At 40.4% G+C, this 14981-nt stretch overlaps 1 protein-coding gene across 2 annotated transcripts in view; it reads left to right on the forward strand.

Annotated features, from left to right (window-relative positions):
• LOC116648117 (phosphatidylinositol 3-kinase regulatory subunit gamma) overlaps window positions 1-13608 on the forward strand; it is a 126440-nt gene extending 112832 nt beyond the window's left edge. For both annotated transcript variants that reach the window (XM_032429947.1, XM_032429956.1), the window contains 3 exons: window positions 1686-1760; window positions 2418-2588; window positions 9984-13608. In XM_032429947.1, coding sequence (XP_032285838.1) covers window positions 1686-1760; window positions 2418-2588; window positions 9984-10182 — 445 coding nt within the window. In that variant the 3' untranslated portion in view covers window positions 10183-13608. The remainder of the gene's footprint in view (window positions 1-1685; window positions 1761-2417; window positions 2589-9983) is intronic.
• The last annotated feature ends 1373 nt before the right edge of the window (window positions 13609-14981 follow it).

Consider the following 14981-nt stretch of genomic DNA (forward strand, 5'->3'; position numbering starts at 1 on the left):
CTCCCTGCTCAGCAGGGAGTCTGCTTCTCCCTCTGACCCTCCTCCCTCTCATGCTCTCTGTCTCTCATTCTCTCTCTCGCAAATAAATAAAATCTTAAAAAAAAAAAAAATGTTTATAGGCGACTTTCATGCATGTAACACAACTTGATTCAAACTCTTCGTAGAACACAAAATAAAGACCTCTGACTGGATTTTCCATAGACTTCAGGGTTTCTTTGTATGAGAAAGGGAGAGGGGAGAAAAAAGCTTAGAGGTGGGGACAGTGGCTATTGAGTTTCAGTAGAATAAAATTTAAGGTGATAAGTTTTGGGGGCAAACAATTAGAACTATGCTGTGCTGAGTAGTTTTTAATAACTCCTTTCTAGAGATCATTTCAGTTTGCTATTGTGGACAAAAAACAAAAGTCAAGCAAGTACACATAGCATACAGAAGAGCCTTGGAAACAAGGCAAGGAGGTACCTTGTCTAAAATCAGGGTGTGTCTGCTCTCAGAAAGCTTGTGTGATTCTGGTTATATAATGAAGCTGAAGAAAGGCCCAAGAAGACGGCTTATGCCACGGACCAAAGGAATGAATGGAAGCTCTTGTTTGCTCTGGAAAGTGATGAGATTATTAAAAAATACACCATCCCAAGAGGCATGATAATAAGTGTGGCAAACTAGACCTTGAAAGTTCCTTTAACAAATTATGTAAACTGAATATAAAAGAGAGTTTAGATAACATCATGGGTGATAAATCATGATCCGCTAGCAAAGATAACTAGGGTGTTTAGGGAGATATTTATTGAGTATCTACTATATGCTGGCACTGTTTTCAGCATTGGGAATAGCCATGAACAATAGGACAGACCCCTTTCTTACATTTTAGTGGGGGAGACAAACATAAGTGAAAATATAAAATAATGAATTTCAGGCAAGTGCTATGAAGATGATAAAATAAGGTAAAATATAGAAAATGAGTGACAAGGGGACTGCCTTAGTTGGGATAATTAGAGCAGTCCTCCCTGAGGAGATGATGTTTATGATGAGACCTGAATGATCGGAGCCTGGTTGGAGGATGGTGATGAGTGAAAGAGTTTTTATACTCACTTAGATTTTTAGACCAGTGGCCATGTCAGTGGAACTAAATTTAATGGTATGTTGTTTTACATCTAAAGTTTTGGTATATTTTAAAATACTATGATTTGCCTAGTGATGAGGTAAATTTATATTAATTACTCAGATTGCCATCCTGAATTTCTTGTGGCTTGCTTAGGTACAAGAATAGACCTTGAAATTGTTTCAGAATGTTTAACTCAATGTAGTGGGCCACACAGGAATTGAGTCTTCTGGCTTAGTGGAGATTGCAAATGTGACACCATGCTCACATAACTAATGATTTCAGAAACAGATGTCCCCATGTGTTTAAGTGAAAGTATATGTGTGCTTATGGTGGTACAAACTTCTAGAAAAGGAAAATGAAAAATGAGAGAAGTGCCTAATTTCAGATAACTCCCTGTGTTTCTGCTTTTTTTGGAAAGTTGGAGGAAAAGTTAAGGAGAAACTAGTTTAAGGAAATCTCTGGCCACTTTTAGTGGGAGTGGGTTAAAATAAGAGGTTCCTGGACTCTGGAAATTTGGTTGGCTTGGACATGTCTACATTAGGCAGAGTTTGCACAGATACTGACACTGGTGTCTTCCTTCTGGCAGATGGCTCAATCACAAAGGAGTGAGACAGAAGCGCCTAAATGCCTGGCTGGGAATCAAGAATGAGGATGCTGATGAGTAAGTTCTCTACCTTTCTATCAGAGGGGTTTTGTTCCCAATCTAAGATGTGGGGCTTCTTTATACGTGCTAAATGTTGGCTCTCATTGTCACTTGAGGACATTGAATCAAGAACTTTGCCACCTCTTTTATTTTTTTTTTTTTTTTTTTTTAAAGATTTTATTTATTTATTTGAGACAGAGAGAATGAGAGCACATGAGATGGGGGAGGGTCAGAGGGAGAAGCAGGCTCCCTGCCGAGCAGGGAGCCCGATGCGGGACTCGATCCAGGGACTCCAGGATCATGACCTGAGCCGAAGGCAGTCGCCTAACCAACTGAGCCACCCAGGCGCCCGCCACCTCTTTTAAATTGAATTGAATTGTAGAGTAGAGTACCCTGCAGGCACCTGAGGTCAGAGACCTGCTGAGCCACGTGAAATCTGGGTGCCTAAGCATTGCTCATTCAGACATTCTTTGTCAGCTGATTGGATGAGAGGTGTGAATTTCGTGTTTTCTGCACCATAGCAAATAACAAAGTTGTTAAAAAATGTCCCAAGTAATTGTAGTTTTACTTTGTCATTTCGTGGTTAAAGATTTAGAAGAGTGTTTTATTCATGGGTTTGTGTTTAGATGTAAGTAACCTGATTGTTAGAATAATATTTTAACATTTAATTTTTAGGACCTATTTTATCAATGAGGAAGATGAAAACCTGCCCCATTATGATGAGAAAACCTGGTTTGTTGAGGATATCAATCGAGTACAAGCAGAGGACTTGCTTTATGGGAAACCTGATGGTGCATTTTTAATTCGTGAGAGTAGCAAGAAAGGATGTTATGCTTGCTCTGTGGTGTAAGTCTTCTCTGCGGTTTAACCTTTTGAAAATTTCTGCATTGATTAATAGAAACTCAACCCCTCATAAAATTCAAAAAATTAAAAATTACTTGAAGTACAGTAATGAGGACCCATGGCTTAGACCTTTAATATTTGTATAAAGAAAACAGTTAGTTGCTTTAGGAGAAATGATATCTGAAATTATTTGGGGGATTTTAATTTCAAATGGTAAGCAGATTAGCCCTGCAATGTTGCTGTTGGATTTTCAGGTACTTGTGAAAAGTAATGAGATCTTCAATTGAAAGATCGCCTAAGGAGGGGTGCCTGGCTGGCTTAGTCAGTAGAGCGTGTGACCCTTGATCTCAGGGTCATCAGTTTAAATAGATAAATTAATTGAAAAAAATTTTCTAAAAATCACATAATTTTGTAGTAGTCTCCTGTATGTCTAATTTGGGCTTCAGTGTCTGTTTAAGTAAGGCTTGATTAAGAACTGTTTTTACTTCAGAAGAAAAGCTATCTAAATTTTGTACTTAAGTAGTTTTCTTTTGGGGTAGTGATCGAAAATGTTAGTATTTTCCATAAGATGATCTTATGACTTTGTTTGGAAAAGCCTATTTTATTAGTTTCCATCCATCCATCCATCCATCCGTTTATTTATTTACTTATTTATTTAGATTTATTTATTTGAGAGAGAGAGCAAGTGCGTGGCAGAGTAGGGGGAGGGACAGAGGGAGAGACTCTTCACGCAGACTCCCTGCTGAGCACAGAGTCCGCCATGGGGCCTGATCCCACACTACAACCCATGAGATCACGACCTGAGCTGAGATCACGAGTCCGATGCTTAACTGACTGAGCCACCCAGGTGCCTCTATTAGTTTCTTTTTAATGGAAAGTGAAATTCTGGGGACAACTAACCATGTCTGTCACATTTTGCCTAAGTGTTGTGTATACTCCTTCCTTGACAAAGACCACACTTAGAGTGAAGGTATATTACGATTGTTATGAGAGCAAGCTTTGGTACCAAATATATTGCATTCAAATCCTGACTCTACTTACCAGATCTGTGACCTAGGGTAAATTACTTAACCTTTCTTTGTCCAGTTTCCTTATCTGAAAAATAAGGACAATAATATGTACTTGAGGGTTTTTATAAGTATTAAATTAGTTAATACATGTAATGTGCTTTGATCAATGTTGGTACATAATAAGTGAATGTTGTCTACCAGTATTATTATGATAATGATGCTACTGATGGACATGGCAGAAAGCAAGCAAAAATAACAAAATGATTTTGCCCTCAAAGAGGGCAAGGTGGTGAGAATGGACAAAAGACACTCATATTAACAGAGTGCTCAGTGTTTTACTTGATCATCTCGTCCTTAGTTGGTCTATGGAGTCGGAGTTTGAATCCAAGTTTACCTGGTTTCAAAGCCCACGTTTTTCTGTTGCACCATATTTTTTTCATTTCACAATTAAATATCCAAGATAAATAGAATCACTGTGAAATAGGTATCATCAGTAGGCTGTACACATGAAGAACTATTAATTCTGGTGGAGAAGGAGAGGGTTAGGAGATTTTGTGGAAGAGGTAGCATTTGAACTGGACTTTGAAAGGATGAATAATGGGATATCTATGGACAGAATATGGGGGAGGACATGAAAAGTGCATTGGATTACTGTTTTACAAAGATACAATTATTTTAAATATTTTTTAAAGATTTATTTATTTGAGAGAGAGAGTGAGAGTGGGAGTGAGTGAGCACGCAAGCAGGGGGAGAAGCAGACGGAGAGGGGAAGCAGACTCCCCACTGAGCATGGAGCCTGACTTGGGGCTTGATCCCAGGACCCCAAGATCATGATGTGAGCTGAAACCAAGAGTCAGATGCTTACCGGACTCAGCCACCCAGGTTCCCCTACAATTATTTAAAACATTTCTTTTTTCTCTTACCCGGGCTGCTTAAGTTACCTGAGTGGAAATGCCCAGACAGGGTGGTTCTTACAGAAATTGAGATCTTTTAAAAATAAAAAGAAGAAAGGCAATAAGCCCAGTGCATTGGTACCCTCACCCAGATCATTGAGTGGCAGCCTGTGGGTCAAGGACTTGGCTGGTGGAAGATACTGCCCAGCAGCTCAGCTAATTCCTGGGAGACCAAGGAGCAGCTTGAGTATCTTGAGGAGGTGTATTCTTTTTTTCCTTCCTTTAGCCACAGACTTGACCATTAAGTCCACAACAATGTGGAATTCCCTTGCTTATGAAAAACATCTGCAGTCGTATATCATGTTGGCATTCACACTAAGGATGGTTGGAAGCAAAAGAGTCTGGCATCACAAAGACTCCCACTTGTTTGCCAGCCATTCTGGCTATAGGAAGCCTGCCTACAGTAATCTCCCAGGATACTTAGAACATTTGCTGAAGTAAGAATATGAATATGTTCAGTTTTTTAGGAGATTCTCATAGCAGAATTAACATGATCATGTAGGAAATCACACATGGAACTCATTTGTTCTTCCATTTTAATTTGTTAATGACATCATCAAGAAGCCTAAGAAGAAATTGCTTAACTCTACAACCTTCTTAGGCTAAAGACCTGCAGCCAGCAATGCCTGTATTTACTAGGTTAAGGATTCAGGTAGTGAACACTTGTGATCCTTATTGCCATTTGGGATAAGAAATTTGATTAGGGATAGAACTAGACAGATCAGAAAGGTAGCAGAAGATTTGAACGATATTATAAAACAACTAGACCTAGCAGACCTATCCAGAACACTCCACCTAACAACAGCAGAATACAGATTCTTCTTAACGGCACATGAAACATTATCCAGGATAGGCCATAGGTTAGGCCACAGTCTCAATACATTTAAAAGTGTTGAAATCCCACAAAATACGCTTTCTAACCACAGTGGAAAGAAACTAGAAATCAAAAACAGGAAATTTGGGAAATCCTCAAATGTGGACAGTAAACAACACATTCCTAAATAACCAGTGGATCAAAAAAAGAAAACAAGGGGAATTAGAAAATACTTTGAGATGAGAAAAAACAGAAACACAACTTATCAAAACTCACAGAATTCAGCTAAAGCAGTGCTAAGTGCTAAATTTATAACTAAACATTTATGTTAAGAAAGGGAGATCACATATTAATAAAGTAACCTTCCACCTTAAGAAACTAAAAAAGGAAGAGCAAACTAAACCCAAGCAAAACAAAAAAGGGAATAATAAAGATTAGAATGGAAGTGAATGAAATAAAGAGTAGAAAACAATTGAGAAAATCCATGAAACCAAAAGTTGGGATGGAACTGAATTACAACCTCAAGCTAAACTGCCCCCATCCCCACAGAGAAGAAACAAATTACTAAAATCAGGATGAAAGAGGGGTCATTACTTATAGTCCTTATAGAAATAAAAAAAAAGATAATGAGGGATTATGATAATCATATACCAAAAAATTAAAACCCAGATGAAATGGACAAATTCCTGGAAGCACACAAACCACCAAAACTAGCTTAAGAGGAAACAGAAAATTTGAATAGAAGTATAACAAGAAATTGGGTTATTAATAATAAAAAAAAAAGCTACCCACATAGAAAAGCCCAGCCCAATTATGTTCACTGGTAAATTCTGCCAAATATTTTCAAAAAGAATTAAGGGAAGTCCTTCACAAACTCTGCCCCACAAAAAGAGGAGAGAGCTCTTCCCAACTCATTTCATGAGGGCAGTATTACTGTGATACCAAAACCAGACAAAGATATCACAAGATAACTATGGACCAATATCCCTTAGGAACGCAGACACAAAAATCCTCAACAGAATACTAGCAAGGCAACTCCAGCAGCATATAAGGATTATATACCATGACTAAGTAGAATTCATCCCAGGAAGGCAAGGGTTTTTTCAATATAAAAAACACCCAAAACCAAAAAACAACAATGAACATAATATATTGCATAATAGGATAAAGGACAAAAATCACATGGTTATTTCAGTAGAATCACAAAAACCATTTGACACAATCTAGACACTCTTTCATGTTTAAAAAAAGTTTGAACAACCTAGGAATAGGAGGGTACTTCCTCAACTTGATAAAGGGTAACTATGAAAAACTCAGAGCTAGTATACTTAATGGTGAAAGATAGTGCTTTCCCCTAAGATCAGAAAGAAAACGAAGATGTCCACTCTCACCACTTCTCACCATCATTGTACAGAAGGTTCTAGTTAAGGTAATTGGACAAGAAAAAGAAATAAAAAGCATCCAGTTTGGTAAGGAAGATGTAAACTATTAGAGCTAATAAGTTCATCAAGGTTGCAGGTTAAAAGATCAGGATTCAAAAATCAGTTGTATTTCTAAATACCAGTAATAAACAAACTGAAATGAAATGAAGAAGGCATGCTACATATAATATCATCAAAAATACGTAGTAGGATTAAAACAAAAAGAAATGCAAGAGCTGTATGGTGAAAACTATAAAACATCATTGAAAGAACTCAAAGGGAGACCTAAGTAAGTGGAAAGACACCCTGTGTTCATGGATTAAAAGACTTAATATTGTTAAGATAGAAATAACTTCCCAAATTGAGCTACATGTTCAATGTAATCCCTATCAAAAATTTCAGCTGGACTTTTGCAGAAATTAACAAAATGATCCTACAATTTATATGAAAGTACAAGGGTTCCAGCACAGCCAAAATGATCTTGAAAGAATAGAGAAAGTTGAAGTACACCTCCTGATTTCAAAACTTAAAAAACAAAGGTGTAGTAATCAAAATTGTGAGGTGCTAACAAGGATAAACATGTAGATCAATGAATAGAATTGAGAGTCAAGAAATAAACCCTTACATTTATGGTCATTTGGTTTTCAACAAGGGCCTCAAGACCATTCAATGGGGAGGAAATCATTTTAACACATGAAGCTGGGACAACTGGAAAGCCACATGCAAAAGAATAAAGTTGGACCCCTACCTCACACCATATATAAAAATTAACTCAAAATGGATCATAGACCTAAATGTAAGAGCTAAAAGTATAAAATACTTAGAAAACATAGGCGTAAACCCTTGTGACTTTGGATTAGTCAGTGGTTTCTTACAAACCAAAAGTACAAACAACAAAAGAATTAGAGAATTTGGATTTCACCATAATTAAAAACATTTTATATCAAAGGGCACTATCAAAGTGAAAACACAACACACAGAATGGGAGAAAATATTTGCAAATCATGTATCTGTTAAGCAACTGGTGTCTAAATCATAACCCTTAACAGTAAAAAAACCCCAAGGGCCTCAATTTAAAAATTGGATGGACATTTAAAAAAATGGTAAAGGATTTTGGATAGACATTTTTAAAAATTCACGTACAATTAACATAGTGTTATATTAGCTTCAGGTGTGCCACATAATTCAACAATTCTATACATTTCTCAAAGCTCAGCAAGATAAGTGTGCTTTTAATCCCCTTTATTTATTTCACCCATCACCCTACCCATCTTCTCTCTGGTAACCACCAGTTCTCTGTATTTAAGAGTCGAGGGTTTTTTGGTCTTTTTTCCCCTTGTTTGTTCATTTGTTTGTTTCTTTAGTTCCACATATGAGTAAAATCATATGGTATTTGTCTTTCTCTGACTGATTTCACTTAGCAACATACCTTCCAGGTCCATCCATGTTGTTGCAAGTGGTAAGATTCCATTCTTTTTTATGGCTGAGTAATATTCCTCTGTGTGTGTGTGTGTGTGTGTGTGTGTGTGTGTGTGTGTGTATGTGTGTGTATCTCCCATATCATCTTTATTCATCTATCTTGATGGACACTTGGGTTGCTTCCATATCTTGGCTATTGTAAATAATGCTGCGGTAAACATAGGGGTGCATGTATCTTTTTGAACAGTGAAGGAAATCAACAGAACAAAAAGGCAACCTACTGACTGAGAGAAGACTTCTGCAAATGATATATCCAATAAGGGGTTAATATCCAAAATATATAAAGAATTTAGACAACTCAACACACAAAAAACCCATATAACCCAATTAAAAATGGGCAGGGGACCTGAACAGACATTTTTCCAAAGAAGACATACAGAGGGCCAACAGACACATGAAGAGATGCTCAACATCACTCATCATCAGGGAAATGCAAATCAAAACCACAATGAGATACCACCTGATACCTGGCAGAATGGCTAAAATCAACAACACGTGTTGGCAAGGATGTGGAGAAAAAAGAACCCTTGTGCACTGTTGGTGAGGATGCAAACTGGTGCAGCCACTATGGAAGACAGTATGGAGGTTCCTCAAAAGATTAAAAATAGAATTAATATGACTCAGTAAGTGGACTACTGGGTACTTACCCGAAGAAAATAGAAATTCCTTTAAAGAAGATCTATAAATGGTCAATAAACATATGAAAAGATGCTCCACATCATTAGTCCTTAGGGAAGTACAAATCAAAACCACAATGAGATACCACTAGGATCATTATAATAAAAAAGATGGACAATAACAAGTGTTGACATGGATGTAAAGAAATTGGAACCCTTGTACACTGCTGGCTAGAACATAAAATGGTACAACCACTTCGGAAGACAGTTTGGCAGTTCCTCAAAAAGAGATACCATATGACTCAGCAGTTCCACGCCTGGCTCTCTCTATATACAAGAGAATTAAAAACGTACGTCCATACAAAAAACTTGTACACAAATGTTCAGAGCAGCATTATTCATAAATAGTCAAAAATTAGAAACAAGCCAAGTGTCCATCAGTTGATGAATGGATAAACAGAATGTGGCTCTCCGGACAGAATATTATGCAGCCACAGATGAAGTACTGATGTATCTACGGCATGGATGAACTTTGAAAATGTGCTAAGGTGAAGGAAATCCGATACAGAAGGTTGTGTGATATTGAAGGCTTCCATTTATGTGAAATGCCAAAAGAAGCAAATCCACAGAGACAGAAAGTTGTTAGTGTTTGTCAAGGTCCAGGGGGAGGAGAAATAGAGTGACTGCTAATGAGTACATGGTTTCTTTTTAGGGTGATGAAAATATTCTGGAATTAGATAGTGGTGATTGTTCCACAACCTTGTGAATATTCTAAAAATCACTGATTTGTATACTTAAAAAAAAAAAAAGTGTTCTCTTTCCAGTGCATTCTTGCCTCATGAAGGTGCAGAACTGAGTGATTAAATTCAGCCACCCATTTTCATTCCACCAGGTCTTGGTGCGAGGTGAAAGATATCTCCGTGATAAGTTTGTAAGGGGGCGAGGGGACACACGTGGACGTGACATTTTACAAACTTTGGCAAAACACTTCTACACCTCCTCCTTTGCAGAAAAATTGTTCAGACTTCTGGTCATTTGGGGGTCTCTTTATCTATCGTTACCTGCCTTAATCCCCTGTGGTGTCTGTGTGTTGTGTCTTTGCAGTGCCGATGGGGAAGTGAAGCACTGTGTGATCTACAGCACTGCTCGGGGCTACGGCTTTGCGGAGCCCTACAACCTCTACAGCTCCCTGAAGGAGCTGGTGCTCCATTACCAGCAGACGTCCCTCGTCCAGCACAACGACTCCCTCAACGTCAGGCTTGCCTACCCTGTCCACGCACAGATGCCCTCACTCTGCAGATAAAGAGGGAGTGGGAAGAGAGGTCGCTCTCTAGCATTTTTTTCCTACAGTTTTTATTAGACTATGAGGGCATTCTTTCTACGTAGACTGCTTGTTTTGCACAAGAAGTGATTCTGTGAATGTGGAGAGGCTGAGCGGCAGCTGGCCAGGATGGGGGCACAAGAGGCCTGAGGTTCTCTGAGACTCAGCTGGGCCGCTGCACTGACATAGGAAGCTGGAAGCAGATGTTTTTTTGGAAAGTCTGTTTCATTGGGGCTTTTGTTTTGTTTAGCCAGGCACCCTCAAAAGAACACATTAGGTTTGATGGGGGTGGGGGGTTGGAAATTTCTGAAGAGTCCACGTCCTCTCTTGGTCTTTGTCTCTGGGAATGTGGCAGGGGCATGGCTCTGTGGGGAGTTCTGTTTTGATCTGGCGGTCTCTCTTAACTTCCTCCTAAAATGAAGGCTGTTTTGGTTCTGTGGTAGAATGGCATTTGGTGAAAAAGACAACCAAAGGAAAATGGGGAGGCTTGGGATTTCATTGAGAGAATCTTAGTCAAGGGGGTAAAAACACCTTCAACTGAAGGTACTTTACTAACTAACATAAGTTAAGCGTCCACATCTCAGTAGCTCCTCCCTCTAAAGAAGCATTATGTTTAGAAACCAAATTGATCTCAGCAGAACAATGTTTGTTGCCAGACTAAGGTCTGATGGAAGAAGACAGCACTAGTATCTGAATGCACACTTCTGTACCAAAACTTGAAAGTGAAAGGAGAACTAGAATTTGTTAGTTTTAGCAAACACTAAAATTGGTCAGTGTAACTCCTGCCCTGCCCTTGTTTCTCAGAGATGAGGAATAGTGTTCTTTTTGTGGGCATGGTGAACTTTGAATCATAAAATGAAGTTGGTGCTTGTGTGGTGTTTCCTTAGCCTAAAGAATGATCTGTTGTTGAAAATCTTTGTAACTTGTTTGTATGAGTAAAGAAAAGGTGCAATCCAGTGCTTTTAGATGGCTTGATATACCAAATAATGATATAGGAACAACAGTCTTATATGTGCTTCCCAAATTTAAAGGCCCTGCAGAAACAGTAAACACGGTTTAATTTCCCTTCCTCTCCCTGTCCTCTGCTGGGTAGGGCTTAGGGGAGCCTCGGTGGCGAAGCTTGCAGCGGGAAGGGAGCCTGACTGTTGTCAGGGACCGCGGAGGCTCTGGTGTCTAGGGTGAGGGTCATCCACGTTACCCGTGTGCTTCCACGCAGGGGTTTCTGAAACTTTTGTAAGGAGAGGAAATAATGGCTTGGAGTTTATAGACTGTTAGTAAAAGCCATCTGGAAGTTTTTCTCTTTGCCATTTTTGTGAGCCTGCCATTAAGATGATGTGCACAGACGGTCCTCATGCTCCAGTGGCCCTGATTTTAGGCCAGGAATCTTCCGCGCCATGTGGTTTAAGCCTTCCAGCTGAGTGAAGCTAGGCGAATGGAGCTGGGGGCAGGCGTGTACTCCTACCTCCTTTGTGCCCCACCCCCATCAGTCAACACTCATTCGACAAATAGAGTTCAGCTGCCTCTGAGCCAATGCTGGAACCATAATAGGCTCAGAGTGAGTCAGCTGTTTGAGTCCAAAGCTGTGCAGTCAGGCGTCCTGGCTGAACTAGAGAAGCAGCCAATACCTGGGTCTTGGTACATAAGGTTTACAGCTAGGAAAGCTGTAGTTATGGAATGAAAAAATAAATACTGCTTTCCCTGAGCACTTATCTTGGTGACAGGGTCTAGAATGGACCATGATATAAAAATAGATTAAAAATTTTGGAAAAAGCTCTAGAGTTACTAACAATGAGGATAGGAAGGAAAGGGCCTATCTTCGGCTTTTCTTTGGTTCCATTGCAGTTTCAGGATTAGGCGAGGCAGACAGATGAACCCATCCTTCCAGTGTCATGTTCGGACTTAAGCCCTTAGCTGAAAGCCAGCTGCACACCTCTTCTCCACATTGCCAGGCTGAAATCTTGAAGGTTTTACTGAGTAATGTCAGGCTAGTTGCTGCCGGATGGCCTTCCACCTGGTGTTGAACCTGCTTAAGCAGTTGGATGCTCCAGATTGGGTGCAAGAAATCCCTCCTTTCTGGTATTAAAATTTAGTGTGTTCTGACTCTCTTTAAAATAGAATGGGAGTAAGGATGCACGCCTGTGACCTTGAGCCGTGTGTTGCTCCTTTTTAGGCAGACACAAAGGGTGTGTGGGGAGGGAGCTAGGACCATCTAATACCTAAACTTACATATAAGGACTGGCTTGTGGAGAAGGACTGCTCTTTTTTTAATCCTATATTCCTTCACTTTTTCTTTCCTATTTTTCATTCTTGAATTTGTTGCTTTGTGGGAACTAAGGCCTAGGGATCATTTGAGAAGTTGGAAAATATGACTAGTTGCCATATGATTTGCTTGATCCTGAGCCAGTGGAAATGGCATAGGGACCAATCTGCTAACCACATGGAGGAGTAGTATGCAGCTCCTATACTTCATGGTCTTGGCGGCCTTCATCTGAGCCTAGCTAGCTCTGTGCCCTGTCCCATGATTTAGGCCCTCGGACTCTCTCTCTCTCTCTTGGCATCCTAACTGCAGCTTCACTGAAGCAGAGAGTAAAGAGACAGACTAAGACCAGGGGGCTCATTGTTTTTCTGGCTGGGGAAGCCAGCCACCAGCATGGAAGCAGCTTGAAGCTGGCCGAACACAGGTCCTAGGCCCATCTTTTCCGGGTGGAGATTTCATCACAGAACAATGGTCTCTGTCTCTTCCTGATCATAGATGGTAAATCTTGGCCAGGGCTCAGGACTGTATAGGCTAACTGTGTCCTTACCACTGATTTGGCCAAGGTTGAGGACTTCCTAATACCTCCCCTACTCCATCTCCAAGCCTTGATGGGACCTCCCACTTACTTTGGACCTCATGTGCTCTAAAGAAGCATTGATAGCCAATGTGGCGTCTTCCATAGGTCTCCTCTTCTTGCTGCAAGGAACCAGCCTCATGGGTCCTCTTGGCCAAGAATTGCATCTGGACAATTCCTGGTTACAAGGTGGTCTCTGTTGCCAGTTAAGACTACAGAGTAGGCCTCTGTGAGGCTTCTGTGGCCTCAAAGCAGAGGGTGCAGATGGGGGCCTGGCTGGGCTCCCTGCTGTCAGCTGCTCATCCTTGCCCTAGCTCTAGCCACTTGTGACAACCTTGTTTCCTTACAAATTCCAGCATGTGACTTTGGTGCCCTGTTGTTACTTGTGAAAAACCTATTCTTCTGTTGTCTTTGATGTAGTTAAAAAAAAAAAAAACCACGTAGTTTACGTAAAAATATCTGATTCACAAAGAAGCCAACTATATGTCTTGTGTTGGGACAGTTCATAACGTAGTTCCTAGGCCACTTTTGCAAATTGTTCTTGTCACCAGATGTGTTCAGACATTGCTGTGCAGTTGTGGGGAGGGTGGGGGGGGGAAGTGAGGGGAGATACTTTTTGGTCTTTTGTTTTTTTATCTTCCCCAAGAGGGGACAGTCTGGCCAACTTGCTCCAGTAATGCAATAAAGACATTGCAATAAAGCACCTTTTTGTCCTCATGCTATGGAGGGGTGGGCTAGGGGTAGGCCGCAAGAGGAGGATTAGGCTATTGAAAGCCCTGAAACTCCCAAACCTCTCCCATGAGCACCAAAAGATTGGTCCTGGGGCTGAACTGGGGCCATCGTCCATCCAGCACAGGACACAGTGAGACTCAGAAACTAGTCCTGAGAAAGTTAAATCTGAGAGCGCTTTCCTCCTCACCCCATTCTGAAGTATTAGAAAGCCCAGCTTACTGATTCTCATCACATCTTTCTGTCTGGAAATAAAAGTATTTCCATAGTCTATTCTGGGGGCAGGGAAAATGTTTGTTGCCCAAGGCCCTTGTCACCCTCCTGCCACGGCACTTTGTTACAGTTTCTATATGTCAGAACATAATTAACAAAATGTGACCACCTCTTTGCATAGGACATTGTAGTTCTCATGTAGTTTCTCAGGCTCCACCCAGGTGTGTAGTGAATTATAAATCAGACTGGGTAGGGGATAGTCCATTACTCCAAATTATCTTGCCTATGTCCTTTCTCCCCACTCCTAGGAACTATAGAGAATTTCCCCATATCCCAAGAATTGTTCCTACTCTTTGCATAGGATGCTCAAATTCCTGTCTCCAGCCTAGTCCTGTCTTCTGAACTCCACCTGTTGGCTGGATAGCTCCACTGGGGCCTTGAGTGTCCCACAGGCATTGCAAACTTTTTGTTTACAGAGAAAACATATGCGTGGCTATGAATTTCCTTACTTTTCTACCACCAAACCTACAAACCTGCCTATATCCACATAACTCCTCTGCCTCTCACCTGTTAAAGTAGCCCCCCTCCAACTAAAAGCCAGCCTTTCCACAATCTGTATAATTTTGTACCCTGTTTTCTCCCTTCTCCTCAGGAATTTCCCATGATCAGTTGTCAATTCTTTCACTGTTGTTTTTTCTCAACCGGATCATCCATTGACATTTAAACATGGTTGAATGTGTCTCACTCCACTTCCTAACCTCTACTGAATTCTGTATCCCTTTATCTCTTTGCCCCTCTTCAAAGCGAAACCTTTTTACAAAAACTGTTTAAATTTGTCTTTATTTTCTCTCCTCCACCATTTCGGTACAGGTCCCACCACCAGCTGAAACTGCTCTCCTTCCTTGAGGTCTTCAGTAACCATCATCCTTGACTCCTTGCCATGAAAAACTTACCCGTGGACTCCATGATGACTCAACATCTGGTTTTCCTCCTAGATCTCTGACTGTT

Source organism: Phoca vitulina, unplaced genomic scaffold (genome assembly GCF_004348235.1).
Source record: "Phoca vitulina isolate PV1807 unplaced genomic scaffold, GSC_HSeal_1.0 scaffold2, whole genome shotgun sequence".
Lineage (NCBI taxonomy): Eukaryota > Metazoa > Chordata > Mammalia > Carnivora > Phocidae > Phoca > Phoca vitulina.